The sequence below is a fragment of the Tenrec ecaudatus genome, chromosome 9 (genome assembly GCF_050624435.1).
Source record: "Tenrec ecaudatus isolate mTenEca1 chromosome 9, mTenEca1.hap1, whole genome shotgun sequence".
Lineage (NCBI taxonomy): Eukaryota > Metazoa > Chordata > Mammalia > Afrosoricida > Tenrecidae > Tenrec > Tenrec ecaudatus.
The window spans coordinates 80,948,945-80,970,193 of record NC_134538.1 but is presented as its reverse complement, the minus strand read 5'-3'; the positions used below and the strand labels follow the sequence as shown (position 1 = coordinate 80,970,193).

Below are 21,249 nucleotides of genomic sequence, written 5' to 3'. Positions count from 1 at the left end.
CGTACAGCTGAAAAATATCCCAATTTTCTTAAGTCATTCCTTTTTTAAAAAAAATGTTTTTGGTGCAAGCAGTTTTGCATCCCCCCCCCCAAAAAAAAAACACAAAAAACTAATGAACCGCGCAGGCTTAAAGTGAAAACGCAAACCAATCTGGTTTCTCTAGATGAGCCTTGTGAGTCGAGTTTTACAAAACCAAACCCCATAGGAGCCAGCAGACTTGACCCATCATGTTTCCCAGGCTGTAAATCGTTTCGCGATCCCTCCCATCGGTTCCACTCGCCAAGCTTTCTGCTAACAGCTCAGGGCTCCTTGGAGTTTTACACACACGTGGTTAATAAGGGAAAATATTAATGAGCTGCTTTTAAAATGGAGACATGTAGTTTATTTGTGTCTGGGAATGTTGGGAAAGAAACCTTAGTCATTTCATTTATTTTCCGTAAACTCAAAATGCAATCTTTCCAGAATACAGGAGGTAATTGCACTTTAGCATTGCACACGCACACAAACAAGGCGTTTATAGGCTGGCGCCTACTGGATAGGATTGCTTGCTTGATATTTGGCTTGCCTTTCTGTGATGGAAGGTCAGCTAAATTAGATGGCTGGTGGTATTGAAAATAAGGCTGCAAAACTCTGGGGATTCCAGCTTAGCTCTTCAAACACTGACAGCCACAGACAAAGATGTCCCTTTTGGACAGCCAGTTCCACTGAGATTGGGGGCTAGAGAGCAGGGGAGGGACAGAGAGGAAGTTGCCTTACAACTTTCCATGAAAGGTTTGAGCTTGCTTTGTGAGTATGTGTGTATGCGTCTGCCTAGGTACATTCTTGAGCCCTGGACACAAATAACAAATATGAACCCAAACAAGTAAGGCGACTATGCCGTGCTACAAACCAGACAGAAAAAGATTCAGGATGGGGACCCCTCCTGGAATGTTCCTTGCACCTCTAAGGCCTTCCAAGTTGACATCTTTGACAATTTAATGGAGGTTGAACTTGGGTGCTGGCATTTCTCTTTCATTCAGTCTTCCTTACTCTAGGTTTAAAGTACAAAATATGTGTATTGGATTTTAAGAACAAACGTCTTTAAAGAAAAGGAGCCCCACATGTGTTTTTTTTACTATACACAAAAGAAATCTTCAACTGGGGGAAGGGGTGTTGTTTCAAGGACTCTCTAATCCTGATGGCCTTAAAATCAAGAACTGGACTGAGCAGGTGGCTGGTTGGTCAGTCAACCAGAGTGCAAAAAACTCAACACTATCCGAACCGTGTCGGACACAAAGAGAGCAGAAAGTCCACTCCGGTTTTAGAATTGGGAACTGCATTCGACTGAGCCACCCAGGCTTTATTTTTAAAATAACCACCCTGGTGCCAGCTATGTCCTCGGTGGCAAACCAGTCCAGCTTGAGCGCCTGTCTCCCTGAGCCACAGAATCAGAGGATGGGGACCCGGGTTCCTTCTAGTTCTACGCATCCAGGTATTGGGCGTCCCAGGGTGAAACTTCCGTGCACCCTCAGAAATACAGGCACAGAGTAGGCTCTACAACAGGGACAGGGACAGTCACCCAGTGAGTCATCCAGTGAGTGTTGAAAAAGCGCTAACATTTCTAAGAATGGGAACTCTTTTTTTTTTACAGTCTCATCCTTTGTGAAGAAAGATGCAATGCATGCGCCCATGTTGAAAGAAAGGTGTTGCTTGTTTTCCGTAAGCCTATAATGCAGACTCAAATGCTTCTAGTTCAAGAATGATTCTTCTTAAGGAAGAAACACAAACAATAGAGACCGTATCTGGGGGGGACTCCCCCCCACAGACGTGCTCAGTCATCAGAAAAGCTTAATAAATCCCTATTTAGTATGCATTTATGCAGTGATTACATGAACTTTGACCTCTGGAGAGCTGTAGCAATTAGCTTCAGCGTCCAGCATCTTCTCCTGTCCACTCCCCACTGGCTTCCTTGGGTCTTCCTTTTCATCTTTCAGAACCTCAGGCCCTAGCAGGATGTACATGTTTGAAGTTGGCTTTCCATCGGAGGTATTTGCTTCTGCAGCTGCTAACCCCACCCCTTCCCTCCCCTCCATTCCTGCCTGAACAGCCCTCGCAGATGGCTATTGGGGCTCTCATTGTCGATATTACTCAAACGCAAATGGATTGCAATTCAATCTTGCCCTGTACTTTCAAAAAGAAGATAAACTCTAATGGCCCAACGAGCTTCATTTCATAGCTCATGGTATCTGAAATAAATCGGATCTCTTCTGTCAGATTAATGTAACACTTTTTAAAATAGTCAACGTAATTTCTTTTAAGTCAAATGAAACCTCAGGGGTTGGCAGAAAGCTAAGGGGGCAGGGGAAGAGCAGCTGGAAGCTTGGGGGGGTGGGGGGGGAAGAAGAAGAAAAAGCCAGGAGGGGAGAGGAAAGTGTTTTAAGTTTCTAGTAAACACTGTTTAGCAAAAGAATAATAGGAAAGTTGCCCCTTCCCCAAAGAAGAATGGAACTGTAATTGTTGCCTTCAGCAGCGAGCTCAGATAAACCGCTGGGACTCATTCCAAAGTGACCCATCACTGCATTCATCTCTTCTTGAACTTTCGGTGAACCTGAGATTAAACAGGGGTGAGCAGCTAAGCAGTTTGTTGTTAGCAGCCTTTTCAACAACCCTTTCAGACTGAGTAAATATTGATTGGTTTGAATCTGATTGCCCCAGAGGAAACCACCGAGGCATCTGAACAGCCTGCAAAAGTAAACTTTCAAAAGTGAAGCCCGAGCCGTCCTAACTTCAGGACCACAGCGAGCCCTCAGCTCAGTTTGGGGGCCCTTGAATTTCAGGAATACTTCGGATGGATGCAAATGAAGTGAGGGAAAAGACTGGAATTTTCTATTGCACTTATCCTAGGTCCCTAATTGAGATCTTTGTTACCTTTATTCAAATTATCAAGGAAATCATATTTGCTGGGGTCCCTCTCTGTCCTTTCAGTTACTATTGTCATGTTTTTGTTTTTGTGTTTGCCAAGGATGTCTCTGTGCCCCTCAGAGATAAAACCAGCAGGGAGAGAGACCTTGAAAGAGGATGTGTTAAGCGCCTTTGATTTAATCGCTTGGGACAGCTAAAAAGATACAAATGTTTTCCTTGTTGAAAAGTGTATTAATGTTTCCTAAATGCATTGCTTGTTAGCTGATTTATTCCACGAGCCAGAGAAGGCTCCGGATGTTTCGCCATAATTTATTGTTCTCCTCTCTCAGCTACATTAAAACCAGCACCTAAGAGATTGGAATCTCTGGGATTCCTGCTGTCCGGGCCCTGCTTTTAGATATTGAAATCACGACAGTGACTTGCAAATGACACTTTAGCACATTAAAGTATTTGGAGACTGGCCATCTGTTTTGCTTTGTGATCTTACACTAATAAACAAAAGATACAGTATAAGGCCAAGCAGGGGAAAGGGGGGGGGGGGAGAAAGGAAGAGGTGGCTGTCTTTGAAGTTCTCATATCCACTGGAGTGGTTTAGAGGCAGCCCCCACCCACCCCCAGCCCAGAACCCAAGGGGAGGACACCCTGTGCCCTTGATATGGCCGCGGTAACTGTGCCTACAGACTCCAGGCCAACCTCTTTGACTGGGAAATACAGGAAATCTCATGCCTGTTCTAGAAGACCTGCAAACCCCGGTTTTTATGGGCTTTCCGTCCTAGCCTGCCATTCATAAAACACCATCCTATGCCTGCATTTGCTTGTGATGCTTTGAATTTTGAGGTTTCTGCTCCTGGGACTAAATTAAAACTTCAAAAAAATGTGTGAAAGTGAAAGTGGCCAGAGGTCTAGGAAGACAGCTCTTTAGCTCTTTGAAATGCTGGCTTCTTCCGATACAGACAGATGCATTGGTTGGAAGCACATTGGATATGGAACTGCTGGGGGGACAGGCGGAAATTCCTCTTCCAAAAAGAAATTTAATTTTTCCCCTGGGTTAAGTGGCATGGTGGCAATGAAATCAAATTTGAATCTGAAGGGACTGAGATGTATCACCCGGCCATGGGGGGAGGGGCGGGGCGTGGGAAGGGGTGGATGTTGACAGGATGGACTGCAGGGAGGGGTACAAGGGTTTACTGAAAACAGACCCCAGTGGATCTAAAGGGTGGCATGTATTGGAGCAGCCAGCCTAACAATCCAGAAAGAAGGAAGAGGGGCTGGGGCTGGGGGAGGGGGAGGGGGGCTGTATCCTCACAACTGCTTTATACTGGAGCTAATTAAATGTGCATCTCTTAACTCTTGGTTCACTGATGTGAGGAAAGACTGGCTGATGACCATTTCAGCTTTTGAAGGGAGTTCTGTTTATATATACACGTCAACATTCAGCTAGGGGTGAAAAGGTTAGCACTTGACCCAGGAAGTACCCCTGTTTGTTTCAAAAATAGATCTGCTTTGTAAATGTCTTCACCATTCTTTTTTTCCCCATTATAAACTTTGATTCCAATAAGGAAGCTGCTGTTCAAGGATATCAACCTCTGAAGTAGACTTCGCTTAACTGCAGTCCAAGGCTCCTGGGGAGTCACTTTTAGTCCAGAAATGGACCACCTCTTTGGAAACGCAAACCACCCTTCCCTCTCTCCCCCCATGAAATGAATCACCTCTGTGGGAATCAACAAATGCACAGCCCAGTCAAATGCACTGACACAGAAGCATACCTGAAACTTGAATAGATTTATTACAGACATCTTCAGACCCGTAACTCTGCTCTGAGCATATCACTCCAGGGGCTCAGAGCTGCTCGTGATTGTACAGAAGATGAGGAATACCATAGACTCACAAAGAATAACTGATAGAACTCAGTGTGGTACTTCAGGGAAACCAAAACATTGTGCGACATGCAAAAGACTATTCACGAATCACACAAAATATACATTTGTTGCGCCAGCCATCACATTAACAACTGAACTGAAAATACATCCGGCCCAGCTGAGATAACTTCAAGAAGAAGAAGCTGCTTTGAATAACACCTTGAGGTTCAGAAGACTCCAGCACACATTTTAAATGGAGATGAATGGCCAGAGAATGCAGGAGGAAGGGTCAGGATTTGGAGAGACTTCGCCCGGGAAGCCAGGCTTCTGAACCTAGTGCTCTATCACAGGCCTTCCTCACTCAGGGCCACCCTCTGAAGCATCTGAGTGCAAAGGAGAGCGGGTCCTTTCACCTTATGTCACATATAAAATTGTACCAGCTCTGAGAGTTTGCCCACCCTGTTTTAGTCACTTCATCCAAACGCTTCATCTAGAAAATCTGTATAAAGATATATCTCTCGGGACAAAGTATTTACAACTAGCAAACTCACACACATGAACTCGATTTAAATTAAAGGATGGATTGTGTAAACACCCTCATAGTGCAGCTCTTCTTCATGAGCTCCTCTCTCTCTCTCTCTCTCTCTCCATATATATATATATATATATATATATATATATATATATATATATATAAACTTTTAAGGTTGAGGAGGGACTGTAAATACACAGCAGGTAGGTCCGAGCTGACCTCTGTCTGATGTGTTTCTGCTAGCAAAGTGAGTTCCAAAGAATAGTAGGTTCTGTGGAAATATTTCAATGGGAGGGCCCTTGGGGTACCTCAAATTTGGTACTAAATTCAGGAGTTACCACACACACACACATACTCCCCTACCCACAAAGCCTCTTGTCCAGAGAGCTCTGGAAATCCATGAACCTAGCCAGGAGCTCCTGGGGTAGGAGCAGAAAAGAAGAGAGAGACAACACGTAAAGGACGCTAAGCTAAGAATGTGCTTGGTTGGCAACGCAGCCCGAGGAGCAGGCTGGCGGGGCGGCCTCAGTGGGAGGTAGGCAGAGTGTCTGAGGTAGAAGAAGACCCTGGGGAGGGAACACAGGGCGAGGAGCCGGACTTCTCCGAGGATTCCTCAGCCTTCTCCTCGCTTCCCGGCGGGGTGGCGGGCGAGATGGGCAAGAGGCCCTCCTTCTCGCGTTTCTTCTGCTTCATTCGACGGTTCTGGAACCAGATCTTCACTTGGGTCTCGTTGAGCTGCAAGGACGCGGCGATCTCCACTCTCCGGGCGCGCGTCAGGTACTTGTTGAAGTGGAATTCCTTCTCGAGCTCCGTGAGCTGCTTCGTGGTGAAATTGGTGCGCACCGCATTGGGTTGGCCCACGTAGCCGTACTCGCCAACTTTCCCTGGAGGAGGAGGGAGGAACGCGAGCAGAGAAAACAGGTTAAAAATCATTAAATTGACATTTATCCCCTAAACGCTGCGGGCAACCTTCAGGGAAAGGGGCCATGGGGAATTGCTCAGCAGGAGAGGCTGAGGGATGAGGTGTAAGGCGGTAACCTGAAGTCCACCATTAGCTGGGTGGGACCCGTGATGAGTAGAGAGCCTGGAGGGACCCACAGAACACCCACGCATTCACTTGCTCCCTTTGGAATCTCAAACTCAGCCCCTTTGGGAAAAAAACCAAAACCATGGGGCCCAGGGCCAACTTGGTCCCTGCACACCTACCGGGGCCATCTCCAGGACAGCCAGCACTCGTTTATGGTTATCATTTGAAAGATCATGGTTAAAACAAACTCCTCGTGCGAAGCACACCCAGCTCTTCGCAGGATCATCACGGAGCCCCCTCTGGGTTGGCAGTAGATGGAGACTGACCTGTTTTGGGAGGGTTTCTTTTGACTTTCATCCAGTCAAAGGTCTGCGCAGGAGAGGATGTCTCCGACGCAGGGGAGCGACCGGCTTCTTGGTGGCTGGCGTGGAGAGGGGACAGGGAGTTATTATAGGTGGCCAAGGCCAGGCTCTGGTGCTCTTGTCCGTATGAGTGGTGAATGTACTGAGGCGAGCCCACCGCGCCCCCAGCATAACCCTGGTGGTGGTGGTGATGCTGGACCATGGGAGATGAGAGGTTTCCAGAGTAAACAGCGGGCGCGCACGGGGGGTACCCACCACTTACATCTGCTTCCTGGTTTAGCGCATAGGGGCTGTAGGGTGCGCCGAAGTTTGGCGCGCCATAGCTCGTGCCACAACTCGAATGGGAGTAGGACACTCCCAGGTTCCCAGGACTCTGGTAGCTGGCCGCCTGGGGGTGGTGGTGGTGGTGGTGGTGGTGGTGGTGGGGGGGTGGACTGATCTGCACCCCCCTGCCCACTAGGAAGCGGTCGTCGCCGCCGCAGCTGTTGGCACTGACCGCGCACGACTGGAAAGTTGTAATCCCATGGTCCGGGGGGTAGGTTCGCGCGGAGCAGGTCCCCGAGTCGCCTCCGCTGAGGATGGGGTATTCCAGGAAGGAGCTCATTCTTGCATTGTCCATCTGTCACTGAGTGACCGGGTCCTGCGACTCCCTGGGTGACCGTGCCAACTTTCTCACTTCCTCCATGGGACCGGAGAAGAAAAATGATATGAATGTACAGTGAGCAGGGGCGGATGGGGGGGGGGCGGTGAGGAGGGCGGAGGGCGCCAAGGGAGGGCCACGTGACTGTGGCAGCCAATGGCTGAGCCTCCTGCGAAAGTTTGCCGGCTCCGGCGGTGATGGATCGCCGTTTCAGTGGCATTTAAATCCCCGGCGCTCCTCCATCTAGGTGTCGCGCAATCGCCCCCCCAGGCAGCCCAGGCGGCGGCAGCCCCGGCGGCCGCCGCGGACGGCAGATTCGCAGCGCTGAGCGAAGGGGCGCGGGCGGCCCGCGCGCACGCAGGACTCCGCCGACCTCCCCCGCCCCCGGCCGGAGGTGGGGGCTGGGAGACATGCCCCCCCGCCCCGTCGCGCCCACGAAGGTGAACAGGCCGGAGGTGAGGAGGGGAGCGGGCGCGCGCGCTCGGGCCGGGCGCTGGTGGGCGGCCGCCGGGACCAGGCCGAGCGGGCAGCGCGGATTGGCGGGGGTAGGCCCGGCTCCCCCGGAGTTTCACTGTCTGGTCCCTTGCTGGGGGACCAGGATCCCGGGGGCGGTGGGCCGAGGAGGAGGGAGGGAGGGCGCGCGACTACTCTGGCGGAGGCGCAGCTGGAGCCCCCGGCTCTCCTAGCCCAGAGCGGAGGGCGAAGGAACCCGCGCGGCGCAGAGAGGATGGGGCTGGAAAAGAAGCCCTGGGCTCTGAAGAGGGTCGCCTACAGCGGCTCGCGGCCCCCCGCACCCGCGCTATTAGCATGGCAATGAGGAGCCTCTGTAATATGATGCGGGGGGAGGGGACGGGCGGGGGGCGGGGGTGTCCGTGCGTTCGAGGTGGCCGGAAAAGGCCCGCCGCGGCCGGCCTGCTCTCCGCCCTCTCTCCGCTCTGGCTCTCCGCCCCTTGCTCCTCCCCACTCGGCTCGGCTCCGGGCGCCCTCCGGGAGCCCGAGCCCGCGACTCCGCCGCTGGATTTTGAGGGGTAGGAGGCGGGGGAGAGCGATGACGCCAGCGGACGTGGCCAGCGTGGGGGCCAGGCCGCGCTGCAGGCCATCTGCCGGCTCCCCGGGACCCGGGAGCCTGCGGGTCCCGGCAGAGCCCTGGAAGGGTCGGACCACCACCCGCACTGAGGACGCTGAGCTCCCCTCCCCCACCACTTTCTGCTTGGGGCGGGGAGTGTTAGGAGTGTGGGTGGGAGCGCCTCCTTCCCCCACCCACCCACCCCCACATTCTGCACGTCCGGAGTGGGGGCTGGCAGGTGGGAGGGGCAGTGGACAGATGGCTGGTGGTGACCACCGGGACACTCACCTCTTCCCCAGCAACACCCCCTCCCCTTTCCAACGGACTGTGTGGCCGCTGGCATTAGCCTTCGGGTCTTTCCCTGGAGACGCGGGCAGAGCTGTGCGCCATCCCAGGCCAGGGGTCCTGTGCTCGGTCGCCCTCATCCCGCTCTGAGGCTGATGGGGTCGTTAATTGCTGTTTACTATTAGGTTTGGCGTCACCCCTGGACTTGGAGAGAGAAAAGGCCACAGGGAGGCTGAGAACTGGCGCAGCATTTTTAGGTAGAAACAGCCCAGAGACCATCCCTGCTGCGCTATCCATTTACTCGGGGTTGTCAGCAGCAAATCTAACAAATGAGAAGTTTCGTGTGGATTGCATGTAGGCTTGGGGTTCTCACCTCCACCTCTTGCTTCCCCGCCCCTCGTGGTTGAAAAAAAAAACCTCAGTTTTATTGAGGCGAGTACATTTCACTAGTGTTCCTCGCCTTTTGGATCTTCTGTGTTGTTCTTTTAGAGATTCACTCTGAAGTCGCTCCTGCTCCCCCTCCCCCAATCAGGGAACCCCCTTGGAGACCTTTGGCTCCGAACTCCCTTGGTAAAGAGGAGTCTTCCCCCAACCCCAGTCACTTCCTTTTGAAATGGTATTGCTGTGACCTTTGGCCCCTCCCCACGCACAGTTGTGGGGAGGGGGCTTAGGCATGAAAGGTAAGATTCCGGTAGAAGGGAGAAGGTATGGCGGCCCTCCTGGAAGTGGCTTCCCTGGCAGGACAGACCTGCAGCAGAGTGGGGAGAGGGCAGGGGCTGCTATGGACGGGTGGGGGGAACCCGAGCTGGCAACGCGGGCTGTCTGCTTTCCAGGCCTAAACTCGGGGTGGGTACAGTAGGTCCTCGTCTCTGGCCTCATTCTACACCCTTGTTGGCCTCCTCGAAGGAATCTGCTAGACCCCAAGCTGCCCCAGGGCACCCGTCCCGTCCCGAAGCCGGTCCGGGCCACAGCCGCGCGCCCACCTCGGCTAGCAACCGGGCCTTCCTTCCCGCTGCCTTCGCTCCACCCCTCTTTCTCTCCCCTGGCCTTTTTACACCCCCACCCCGTATCCACCTCCCCCACTTCTGCTTAGGGTCACAGGCGTGCCCTTGCACACAGGCCTGCAGACACAGGGCCCAGAGCGACCCTTCCCGCGCCCCGCTCCGGTGGGCCGGTCTCTCTCTCCCCGCCCAGCCGGCTCCTCCTCGGCCGGCCGCCCGGAGCGCGTTTCTCCGCTGGTGGCTCACAAAGGCAGCCTCCCCTGGCCTCGAGCCGGCTGGCTGCCCTAACTCAGACCCTCCCCCACCTCCCCACCCCCTCCAAGAAATCCTGGGACCCATTCCACGCGCCTGAAAACGCTTGGCCTTCTGGCCACCCAGGCCAGCGGGCGCCCCAGACTCGAGCTAAGGTCTTTTGAAAGGCCGGGAAGGAGTGGGTGAAAGGAAAGCTGGATCATGATTACAGTAATCGCCCCCCAGCGCTTCCCTGGGCTCAGGTTCCTCCACCAGAAAGGGCAAGCCGCGAGGAGGCCAAACGCCGCCGCGAGGCTCGACGCTGTGCCAGGCATCCGCGGCTCAGCTAAGCTGTTGTTTTAAAAGAGCAATAAAAATGAATTATGACTAAACGCCTTCTAACTTAATGCTTTCGGACGGGGATCCCCGGCAAATACGTAAGAGGATTTTTATTTGTGCATGTGTTCCTGCAATTGATCTCTTTGATGACATTCTCATTCATAGAAAGCGTTTGATTTATGAGCGGAGGACGAATCGCATCCAGCAGCCGCGCAGCAGCGCGAGCGGGGCTGGGCCGCCTGGCTCCGCGCGGCTCCCGGGGCCAGAAACCGGCCTCCGCCCCCACTCAGCTCCGCGACTGCCACTACTTGGGGGATGACGGGGCGGGCGGGGGAAAGTGGGGCGCAAACGCATGAAGGAAGACCGGGATTTCATTGTCGTTTCCCAGCCTTTGCAGTTAAAAGCTGGGTTCCTAGATCAACCCGCCCCCACACATGTTGCTTAGCCTTGCATTTTCTCACGGTAAGTATAGCCTTCAGGTCAGGGCTGGCTCTGCAAGAGGGAAATCAGCTTGGGGGCACGTAAGAAATGTGGAAAAAGACACAGCACAGCCCAAGAACACCCTCGATCATATTTTATTGATATTCCATTTAAAGTGCTTTTCCCCCCTTTCTCTAGAAATTGGGTTATTTATAACCTAGGGTGCAGAAACACGCTCTATTTTAAATCTCAACTTGCTAACCTGACCAGAGCTTTAATGATCCATTATTTTCCATGTAAACAAGTTTAAGAATGAAATATTGATTTTTCTGACCCTTAAAGGAGGGGGGATCCTAGAATGACTGAAGGAGAGGCATGAAGAAAAGCCATTCTGCAGTGCACTTTCTAGCTAGTAACCATTGTTTTGTTTTATTTTTGTTTCTCTCTCTCTCTTTTTTAGGTCTGTTTGCCTGGACCCATCAACAGTTGAGAGACTAATCAACCAGTCTGAAACTGTGCAGGAGGTGGGGTGGGGGAGGGGTTGGAATGTAGATGTTTGAAACAAACGTGTATAAATAAATGGATTGCTGAGAACTTAGCTATTGACCTGGAGACTAGTGGTTTGCTAAAGAAACCCCACATCCCTGGTTCCTGGAGTGGGCAGTTTCTATAGGCACTTTTTCCCCTCCACTTTCAAAAGCGTCAGTTTGGCCCTGCTCCCTGTCCCATCCTGTATCGGTACCATCCATCTACACCTATGGCTTGACCCTCCACACTAAGACCCAACAAAGCTATTCCCGTCCAAACCAAAGCAAAACAAAACAAACAAAAAACATTTCTCGGAAGCCCCAGCCATTTTCTGGCTTTCTTTTTTTGTTGTTGTTTCTGTCTAAAGAAGACTTTAAACATGCCCCTTAATAAATATATTAGAATTGAAAAGAAGATAAACCGTGAGCAGAATTTTATTTACCAAGTTAAGTTAGACTAAAAGAAGAAAAACCATTATGAGCCATGAGCAAGAAGGGGGAGAAAAAAAATAAGGAAGCTACTTGTAGCAAAGGAGAATTTATTCTACCAAAAATACGCATGACAATGCATCCTACTGTAATACAAAAATAAGAAGAAAGTGAAGTTACAATTATGTGATCACTTTCTTGCAGGCTTCATATAGTGCTTCCAGGAAATCACATGGAGGGTGGCTGGGTTGGGTTTAAAATCAGGACAACTCCAAACTAATCTGGAAAAGATGGCTCTGAAACTGAGCCAAGGGGAAATCACTCAACAGAAAATGCTCAACATTTCAAGGAAGGAGGCAATGGGTCAAGGAGGAAAGAAAGAAAGAAATCAACTCCCAGAATGAAAGAAGGCCAAACCACCTGGCCAAAAGGGGGTTTTGTTTTTTTGTGATGCTTTGTTTTGCTTTCATGTTTTTAGTAATTCAGATGTTGCAGGTCTATTGTGGTGAGTGTGTCGGTGAAAAAGTCAAAGCTGTCAGCTGAAATATCTACGGGGCTGTCGAGGGAACCTGGCAAACTGGGCGAGACAGCATCTGAAAGCTGCAGGCAGGAATCTGTGGAGAAAACGTTAAAGTCCTGCAAAGAGGGGACCCCCAGGGCCTCGGGGCTGTCATTGTTTAGGCCAGCGCCACAGTTCTGGGCCATTGTTGACAAGCAGTTAGGAACAGTGGGTGACTGGTGCTGAAAATGTTTCAGATTTTTCTCATTGCTGGTTAAAGGCGAAACTGGGAAACTTTGGGAGTCGCCATTGTGTCCATTGGGAGCCTGCTGCTGAGAGAGGGCATTTTGCTGAAAAGTGTAACCGTCCCTCTCCAGAAGGGCCCCGGAGACGCCGAGGGCTTGCTCAAAGAGCGACTTCTCCTCCTCGTCCTCGTCGACTTTCTCCGAGTCCTCTAGGCTTTTGAATTTGCCCTCGCTGTTTTGGTTCTCCTTGCACTGGGTCTGCCTCTTGTGCTTCATCCTCCGGTTCTGAAACCACACTTTCACTTGTCTCTCAGTCAAATCCAGCAGGGCTGCGATCTCCACCCTGCGGGGTCTGCAGAGGTACTTGTTGAAATGAAATTCTTTCTCCAGCTCCAGGAGCTGCGTGTTGGTGTAAGCAGTTCTCAGGCGCCTGGAGCCCCCGCCGCTGCCATCGGCGATTTCCAGGGATTCTGCGGAAAGGGAAACCAACCAGAGACACGCGCACAGTTGGAGGTGGAAGGGTTCGAGCAGGGTTATTCCACTGGAGAATAAATATAGCAGAAAAAAATCAACTGCAACAAAATGGCCGCCCCTGGATGCAGCAGAGCTATTGTGTTGGGAGCCCAGCCCGGGGAGACCCCAGCTCCTCCACCTCCATCAAATCGCTGCCTGCAGCCCTCCCCCCACCCCCAAACTCTCCACCCGGGAGCAAACTTTATATTAGCCACACCACAATTTATAATTAATGCATCAGCTGCTTAGCTGAGCAAGAGCGATCTATCACTCTTCATTACTGTCAAAAAGGCAAACTCCAGGACAAGGAGACAAGAGGAGGTCAGTCCCAACTCAAATAAATCATCCCACGTTACACAACTTCGAGAAAGTTTTTTCCCCCCTCTCCGTCAAAAAATATCCGTGTCTCATGGTGGAGTGCTGAAGTCCTGCTCTGGCCAGCAGACCCACAGGGGAAGGGACAAGGCAGCGCAGCATCTCTCTCCCTTCGCTCCCAGCCCACGCTCCCCTCCCCCAGGGCCGCTCCCGGGCCAGGCCGAGGTTGAAGGGGGTCCCGGGGACTTGGGGGCCAAGTCTCTGCACTGACCTTTGTGGTTGAGGCAGGCAGGGCCGGTGGCGGCGGCGGCGGCGGCGGCCGAGGCGGGCGGCAGCACTGTCTTCTTGGCCGCCTTCTTCTCCTTCATCCAGGGGTACTCGGGCGGCTGCAGGGCGCCAGCGGGCACCGGGCTGCCGCGGCTGCCCGCGGGGCTCGGCTTGGGGCGGCCGCCAGCGCCGTGGCGAGGGTGACTGCCCGGGTTCAGGCTGGGAATGGTGTGCTCAAAAGGAGGAGGAATCAGTGTCGAGTGTGAAAGCGTCGAGGTCTTGATTGATGAACTTTGAAATGTATCAGCGACAGGGGGAAAAGATGTCAGGCACTCCGCGAGCGACGGCTGGCTATTGATAAAACCAATCTCTCGCTCAAATTCGTAATTCATGGCCTTCTCCTTGGAGCCCCCTCGGAGAAAAAGTTCCCTCTTCTGGAGGGGCTTTGGGGGGGCGAGGCCCAGGAAAAAGGCAAGCGCGGAGGGAAAAAAAATCTATCATAGAAGATCGCTGCTGGGGTGTTTTTTTTCTAATTCACTGATTACAGCCGTATGGGGACCGCGCTACTATTAAACTATTGAATTCACGGAGACAAGGTTGAAATTGGACCGAATTGGCTGTCACATGATTGCTTCTGCCCAATGACAATTTGGGCTTTAATCAAAAGAAGCCACTGTCTGTTTGATTGATCCAAAAAAGTCAGGAAGGAACGCCTCATTGGGGGCCAGCGAGGCTTTATTTACACTTTTTCAGGGCAAAAATACATATATGTGGGTGTGGGTGGGGATGCCCCAGAGTGCGTGGGGGCCAGGGGGCCTGCCCGCCCTCGGATGGGGCGAGGATCCGCTGCGAGCGCCCGTGCGTGCGTGTGTGTGTGTGTGTGTGTGTGTGTGTGTGAGCGGCGGAGTGGGAGCGAGTGGGCGCCCTGCGGCTGGTCCCGCCGCCGCCGGCTGCCCTCTGCCTCCCCCGCACACTCCGCGCATTGTTTGGGACTGTCGGGAAGACGCCTCGCACCTCACAAATCATTTAAGCACCTCCGCCTGACGCCTGCAGTCATTAACAAAGTAATCCATTAATCTTCAAAGTTTTGACACCTGAGGGCCCGCATCCCAGTCACATAAGTTCTGCTAAAGCAAGAGTCAGGAGCAGAGGGACGAGAGGGGAGAAGAAAGGGAGGTGGGAGAGAGAGATGGAGACAGAAGAAGAAGGAAGAAAGGGGACCAAAGACAGAGAAGAAAGGTTTTCTTCCAGGTTGTTTCTTTTTCCTCCCTGTTCTCCTTTCTTCCCTTTTCCTCTCCCACCCTTTCTCCACCAGTTCCTGGATAGCTCAGAACTGGTCTCTCTCTCTCTCTCTCTCTCTCTCTCTCTCTCTCTCTCTCTCTCTCTCTCTCTCTCTCTCTCTCTCTCTCTCTCCACCTTCTCTCCTCCTTCTCTCTTTCTCAGCCCCCTCCTTCCCCGCAGCCCCTCGCCCCCTCCCTGTGCCCAGCGCGGAGTCCGCGCCCCCGGCCCCGGCCCGGGCCTATTGTTAGTTTCCCAGGCTGCTCCGCATCTGGCTCCAGCGGGAAGCGGAAGACGGGAAGCGATTCTCCTCCTAGCTTCCCGACCTTCCTGCGCCATCAACTTCTCAGGAGTGGCTCGAGAAAGATAGATGCTTGTGCCAAGAGAGACAACAGCCCTAGGTCCATGTGTCCAAATCCCCGTAGCCAGGGCGGCGGCCAGCCAAAGAAATGCCAACTCGAGCAGGCGCGTGCGGCTCCTGGCATTCTGGGTTTCATACCCCTAGGGCTCGGGCTTGGTAAGTAGTTCCGATTTCCAGGAAGTCTGGTGGAAGTTAACAGCAGGGAGGGAGAAGGCGCTGGTTCCTCTTTCTTCTCCCTTTCTGGTCCTTGTCGCTTTGGTTGGGGGCTGGTCGGCTGAGATGCAGCGAATGCACCCTGGCTGGCGGACTGCCTGCGCACCTTGCTGCTCCTTGGACACCGGGAGATGTTTGCAACCTGCGAGACGCATCTCGGCCGCGAAAGAAGCAATCCGTGGAGGAATTAAGAAGGTTCTCTTGCTTCTTCACTCTCTTTTCCATTTCCGAGACTTGAGGCAGCGCATTCTTGGACTGGAGGGTTCAAGAGATAACACCTTTAGGTACCATACAACATTGTGGGTTTTTTTAATCCACCAAGGTAGAAAGAAGGGGAGGAGGCTGAGAGAAAGACACACAGAAAGAGATGGAAGGTTCACCAGAAACCTTGAGGATGGCGATTCGATTCGGGTTTTTTTTTTTTTTTTTTTTTTTGCTTCCTTTGAAATGGACCAAGTGATCAGACTCCCCCAGGCCAGGAGGCAGGCATTCTGGCAGGAAAATAAATCATTCTGATGACCAGAGAGAGGGGTTGGTGGTGGAGGAAAATCTACGTAGAAAACAAGAAAAGCTGACCAAGGAGTGAAGGCAAAACTCCATCCAGGAAGCATCAAAGGGGGTTGGGGTTGTAAATTAGAGATAACGGAGCCTCTACTGGTTACTAGCCCAGAGCATGCCTTACAGATAGAGATGCTATTTTGGAAAATGTGAGGGATTTTTCCCCCCCCAGTTTTCTTGCTTTTATTCCAAACAAAGCTCTGAAGGAAGTCTGGGCGCGATCAATCTTGCTCACGAAAAGCCTTGACAGCTTCTGGCCCTTAAGAACACATTTCAGCTTCGAGCTCTTTCCAAGATCAAATGTGGCCGAGCAGAGGCAAGCAGGAAACGCAAGTAAACAAGGAAAACTGGTCCTTTTAACGATATTTTTTTGCCAGTGGAGAGGGTTTGCGGGGTACTTTTAGGAAAGGGGCTTTTCCAGGCTCTGTGGTGGTGACTTTTGGTGTTTGCTTATACCAAAAATTACCCACGGGTTAAAAAGAAAGTAGGCTGTGGAGAGGGAGCGGCTGCCCCCGCATCCCCAGGCTTTGTCAGGAGCTGCGTGGGCGAGAGCTTTCTGCCCCATCCAGCAGCCTTAATTCAAATCCCATCTGGAGGAAAATCTTTTTCTAGTCCACTCTACACTGAAATCTCTCCTCCCCAAACCTATTACTTTAACTTAGAAGATATTTTCATAAGGATTTTTTTTTAATATTGGGGATGCTGGAAGTGAGATCAATATTTTTTCTTTGATAGCCAAAATGAATTTCTTGATTGGCAAGAGACAGAAAAATCATGATTAGAATTTAATTTTCAAATCTTACCCTGAGGGAAGGAGGAAGCCCCCAAACCATGTCTTTCTATAATGTTTAAACATGGGTTCAAAGAGTGGTGTCCCTGAAAGATTTCTTCCCGATGATGATGTCTCTCTCTCTCTTTCTCTCTCTCTCTCTCCCTCTCACTGTCCATGTTTTCCCAGGTAATTTTATACACGATTCTAAAATGATTACTGAAAAGATTCTGTGTCTGCTCAGTGTGAACAACCAAAGAGGTGGAAGCTCCGATTCTCATAGAGACTGGTTACCAGCCTCTGCATCTCTGAGGTGCGCCAGATTTCAGGAGGACGGTGGAGGGTGGGGAGGAATCATCTATTACACAGCCCAAGCTCTACTCTTTGTACACACATGAAGCAGAAGCATATGTATGAGGATGTGAGGACGCTCTCTGCAGCTGCCTGGTTTTGCATCTTCCAAGTCTTCTTCTTTCTCCTAAAACTCCAGGAGGGCCCCTAAAGCAGCTCAGCAGGCCCAGCAGGTACCTAGAAGCGGCTCCGGTGCCTCTTAGAAGCAGCAGCATCTAAGGGAGCTTCTGGGGGAAGATAGAGGCCATGGTGATGGATATTTTGGATTGCAAACAAAATGGCGACATTTTTCACCTCTGTCTCTGAAAGATACAATCCAGGGAGAAAGGGAGGGGGTGTTTGATGCTCCTGATTCCCAGATGCAAGAAGCCCTTCCCTTCCAGTTCTGAGGGGGCTGCTGATGGGGGTGGGGGTGGCAGATCTGAGGTTTGCATTTCCTGCATTTGGCGGCTTTGCTGAGCAATTCCTCAATCTGAAGGTGAAAATATCTCCCTCTATTCTGTCTGCCTTTGCCTCTGCCAGCCTGCTGTCTGCAGGCAACCCTATCTTAAATCCAGGAGTGCAAATGTAATGTTTAGCTCCTGTAGCATCAAATGAAAGAAGTACTTATAAAATCGCGTTTTTATTAGAAAGATACCAATCTCCTTTCTCTTTCCTCCTCCCTCTGGGGCCATAAAAGGGAAGCAGAGAGGGAAGGAGAAGGTATAAATCCACTAGATGCCAAATACTGAATTGTGAGAGGAAGCCCATGCTGGAGTTCTGGTAGGCCGGGATGCTACCGAGCTTAGCGGGGAGTCCCCCCCACCCCACCCCCGCCCCTCGCCCTTTTTGTTAGTGACCTGGGTGAGCCCGTCCCTTCCCAACTGCTTTGCTTCCGGTGATGATTTTTTGACCGATTCCTTCATCCTAGGACGATCGTGGACTTCAAGAAGTCTTCTTTGATTGCTCGCAGAAAATGCTCAGCACCCCTTGGCTCACTCTCTCGCCTGGATATTTCCCAGATGAAGGCGTGGACAGGTTGTCTCTGAGCCGAGAAAGAACGTAGAGAAGATGGACCTTTCTTGTCGCCGGCGGGCACCTGTGCGTCCCCCCCCCCCCCGCCGCGCCTGAGGCCTGCCGCCTTTTGTCTCTCCCCAACCAGCTTTCACTCTGCATGCCCTACGCCTTTGGCGGCAGCTGCGAACCAGACAGCCCAGCAGGGCCGGGCGCACGCCACTGGCTTGTGCCGCCTTTCCGAGACTGCGTGGCTCTCTGGACCAGCTTGCCGGCTGCCTGGCCAGGCCCCACGGCAGACCCACTCGGAACCGGCCTGCTCGCATCTGCCTGAATTCCACGCAGACCCCCATCTTAGGCCAAAGAACCCTTTCGGAACACGGATATTATTCAGAATAAAAACTTTATTTCTTTTTTTTCCCGTCTTGTTTTGTGTCTCAGAATGTGAGCAGCAAGGAATGTAGAACTCTTAAAACAAATCTTTTTTTTTTCACTTTTACTGATTTTTTTTTTCAGTTTCGCCAGATGTTACAAACCTAAAATCACTGTTTTCCAAAAGCTGGGTCCTCTCGGGTTTTTATTGCATCATTACCGTTTTTATAAAGGAACTATATTTCCCTTTCAAATAGATTTTTTTCTATTTATGCCAATACACCATTGAACAAAAGGCCCAAGAAACCTTCTGAACAATCAGGGTACAGAATTTCTTTAATATAAATACGAACGGATAGGGATAAATAATATTTAAAACTTAGATTATTCAATGCTTGCAAAAAAAATATAAATAAATCTGTTTACCAGCATACACACATGGAAAGACGTACACTTAGTCACCCTTGCACAGGGAGCCCCTGTTTCAAAGCGCCTTTGATTTTTTTCTCGCTCTTTAGAAGAAGTGCAATTTTTAAAATCTAAAACTTAAAAAGAAAATAAAACGCAATCGCTTCCCCCTCGGGAGCCATAATGTACGAACAAATTCACATTGAAGAGTTCGGCTAGAAAATTTGTTCATATACCCTGTTTCTGATCAAAGAGTGGAGAAGGTGGAGGGTGCAGGGCCCCGCGGCCTAGCGAGGGGCAGGAGGAGATAAATATCGCTACTGATACTGACAGCCATTCCAGCAACCAAGATTGCTACGTCACATAAACTATAAAAAACGCGTTACCAAAGAAAACAAAACAAGGAGTGAGGTGGGGGTGGGGGGGAGTAGAAGGAAGGGCGGGAGGAGAGGGAAAGGGGAGGGACAGGAAGAAGTTACCAAAAAAAAAAAAAAGCAACCGAAGAGGTAAGGTGGGGGACTCTCCTGGCGCACAGCCCCTAGCCCACCATCACAGGTGGGTGAGCTTGGGCGCTTCCTGAATTCTTCCCTGAGAAGGATGGTGGGCGGTAAGGTCCGTGTAAGTGGGGTGTGGCTCCCCTGGCCCAGGCCCGTGGTGGTGTCCGCTGCCCAGCGGCCCAGCGCCCCCGTAGTCCATGGCAGCCGAGGCAGCGTGGGGGAGGTGAGTTAGGCCAAAGAGGGCAGGCCCGGAGTTGCTCATGGGTTCCACATAGCTGCCCCCCACGAAGACGGGGCTTCCCTGTAAGTGTGGGGTCCCATAGCTGCCGTTGCCCTGCAGGCTATGCGCGTGAGGGTCATAGTCAGGGGTACCGCCTGCCCCTGCTGCTGTGTAGCGCTTCTGAGGGGGCGGCGGCGGGGCGCAGCTAGGCAGAGGTGCGGGGTAGGTGGCAGGGGGCAGCCCATAGGCGCCCTGGGGAGGCTTGGAGAAGGACGGGGGCGACTGGGGCTCATATGGAACACTGTTCACCAGAGAATGCATTGAGTTCAGATAGCCACCGGCTCCGGGAGGCACGGGGCTGCGACTAGGGGATTGGCCCCCAGATGACGTCAGCATGCCCTTGCCCTTCTGGTCCTTCTTGTACTTCATGCGCCGGTTCTGGAACCAGATCTTGATCTGGCGCTCGGTCAGGTTCAGCAGGTTGGCCATCTCCACGCGCCGAGGCCGGCACAGGTAGCGGTTGAAGTGGAACTCCTTCTCCAGCTCCACCAGCTGCGCGCTCGTGTAGGCCGTGCGCGCCCGCTTTGAGGATGCCTGGCCTGGAGGGCTCTTGTCGCCCGCGCAGCTCTCGCCTGGATGACGTGAGAGAGAGGAAAGGAGGGACAGGGGGGAGGGGATCAAGGGCCGCTCATGGCCCTGCCCAGCCCCAGCCCCTGATCCCGCCCAGCCACTCCCTTCTTCTTTGAGGTCCCCTGGAACACTCCTTCTGTCCCATAGTAAGGGGTTGAAGTCAGGCCCTGTCTCCTGGGGGAGTGCGGGGCTTTGAGGGGGGGGGCTGGGGGGAGGAGCTCTCACTCAAAGAGCAAAGCCTAGTCTTCTCCATGGTTGGGGTAGTTGGAAAACACAGATCCACAAGTTACCCTCCTGCTATATTCCCTTTCTGGAGTCAGCATTTGGGGGCGGGCCTACCTGACTACAAGCTCCCTGTGGATAAGTCTCTTCATCTACATATTCCTCCCAGGAAAGGGAAGGTGGAGCACCTGGTGCACAGTCAGCCTTCCTCCATCACGGTCCCACTATCTGATTAGACAGTTTCCTCACAACTAGCTAGCTACACACTGACATTTACACCACACGGAGAAGATAGGCAAACCTCAACCTGGAAGGCCTTCTCTGCCCAAAGGGAAGAATTCATCTCTGACACTGGGCCTTGTTAGGGTCCCCATGTCATCAAGCAGCCTGGCTCAGGGTGACATCTATCCATGTATCTTTTTCTGTCCTCTTGGCTGCCCCAAATCCTGGCTCTGGCAGGTCCAGTTGTTGAGGCTCAGAGAAGAGAGCCCTGGTAGCGGGACAAAGCCAGGGCAAAGGTAAGCAAGATGCTGGGACACCAAGACAGAGCTTTTCCTCCAGCTAGACTGGCTCCAGGAGGCACATGTGGTTCCCATTAGAGCACAAGCCTGCATCCCCTCCCCCATGAGGGCTCAGGCTGCCTGCCTGAGCAGGGCCTAGACAGAGGTAAGGCAGCCACTCCATCTGCTGGAGCAAAAATAAGCTCGACGTAGAGGCTAAACACCAATTCTGAGAGTGATTAGCCCGTCTTTAATTCTGCCCCACTTCAGTACGGAGAGGGAGTTGAGGTCTTACAAATCCAGGAGCTATGTTTAAAATCAACTTTAAAAGGCAGTAAAACTCAAGCTGGCTCTCCTGAGGTCTAACTCAAAAGTCCAAGGAGAGGGAGTCCCAAGCTTACTAGGCCTCACTTGCCCTT

At 52.0% G+C, this 21,249-nt stretch overlaps 3 protein-coding genes and 1 long non-coding RNA gene across 6 annotated transcripts in view; 1 reads left to right on the top strand and 3 right to left on the bottom strand.

Moving 5' to 3' along the window:
- Positions 1-5,479: 5,479 nt before the first annotated feature.
- Positions 5,480-7,677, bottom strand: HOXA1 (homeobox A1). Its single transcript, XM_075558252.1, has 2 exons — positions 6,646-7,677; positions 5,480-6,176 (listed from the first exon to the last, which is right to left on the bottom strand). Exons 1-2 carry the CDS (start codon positions 7,298-7,300, stop codon positions 5,818-5,820), a joined length of 1,014 nt encoding a protein of 337 aa, XP_075414367.1. The 5' UTR covers positions 7,301-7,677; the 3' UTR covers positions 5,480-5,817.
- Positions 7,678-10,902: 3,225 nt separating this feature from the next.
- On the bottom strand, positions 10,903-14,827 carry HOXA2 (homeobox A2). Its single transcript, XM_075558258.1, has 2 exons — positions 13,463-14,827; positions 10,903-12,833 (listed from the first exon to the last, which is right to left on the bottom strand). The coding sequence occupies exons 1-2, from the start codon at positions 13,848-13,850 to the stop codon at positions 12,094-12,096; spliced, it is 1,128 nt and encodes a 375-aa protein (XP_075414373.1). The 5' UTR covers positions 13,851-14,827; the 3' UTR covers positions 10,903-12,093.
- Positions 13,683-18,372, top strand: LOC142456914 (uncharacterized). The gene is made up of 3 exons (XR_012786114.1): positions 13,683-15,505; positions 16,827-17,750; positions 17,899-18,372. It is a non-coding gene; the product is annotated as an uncharacterized LOC142456914 (long non-coding RNA).
- HOXA3 (homeobox A3) overlaps positions 18,368-21,249 on the bottom strand; it is a 44,797-nt gene continuing 41,915 nt past the window's right edge. For all 3 annotated transcript variants that reach the window (XM_075558249.1, XM_075558250.1, XM_075558251.1), the window contains one exon: positions 18,368-20,110. In XM_075558249.1, coding sequence (XP_075414364.1) covers positions 19,311-20,110 — 800 coding nt within the window. In that variant the 3' untranslated portion in view covers positions 18,368-19,310. The remainder of the gene's footprint in view (positions 20,111-21,249) is intronic.

Excerpts from the sequence above, each read along its gene's own strand:
- HOXA2 (XM_075558258.1), bottom strand. The coding sequence starts at position 13,850 with ATGAATTACGAATTTGAGCGAGAGATTGGTTTTATCAATAGCCAGCCG. Across the intron at positions 12,834-13,462 it reads TGCCTGCCTCAACCACAAAG|AATCCCTGGAAATCGCCGAT; the intron begins GTCAGTGCAGAG and ends CCCTTTCCGCAG.
- HOXA1 (XM_075558252.1), bottom strand. The coding sequence starts at position 7,300 with ATGGACAATGCAAGAATGAGCTCCTTCCTGGAATACCCCATCCTCAGC. Across the intron at positions 6,177-6,645 it reads AAGAAACCCTCCCAAAACAG|GGAAAGTTGGCGAGTACGGC; the intron begins GTCAGTCTCCAT and ends CTCCTCCTCCAG.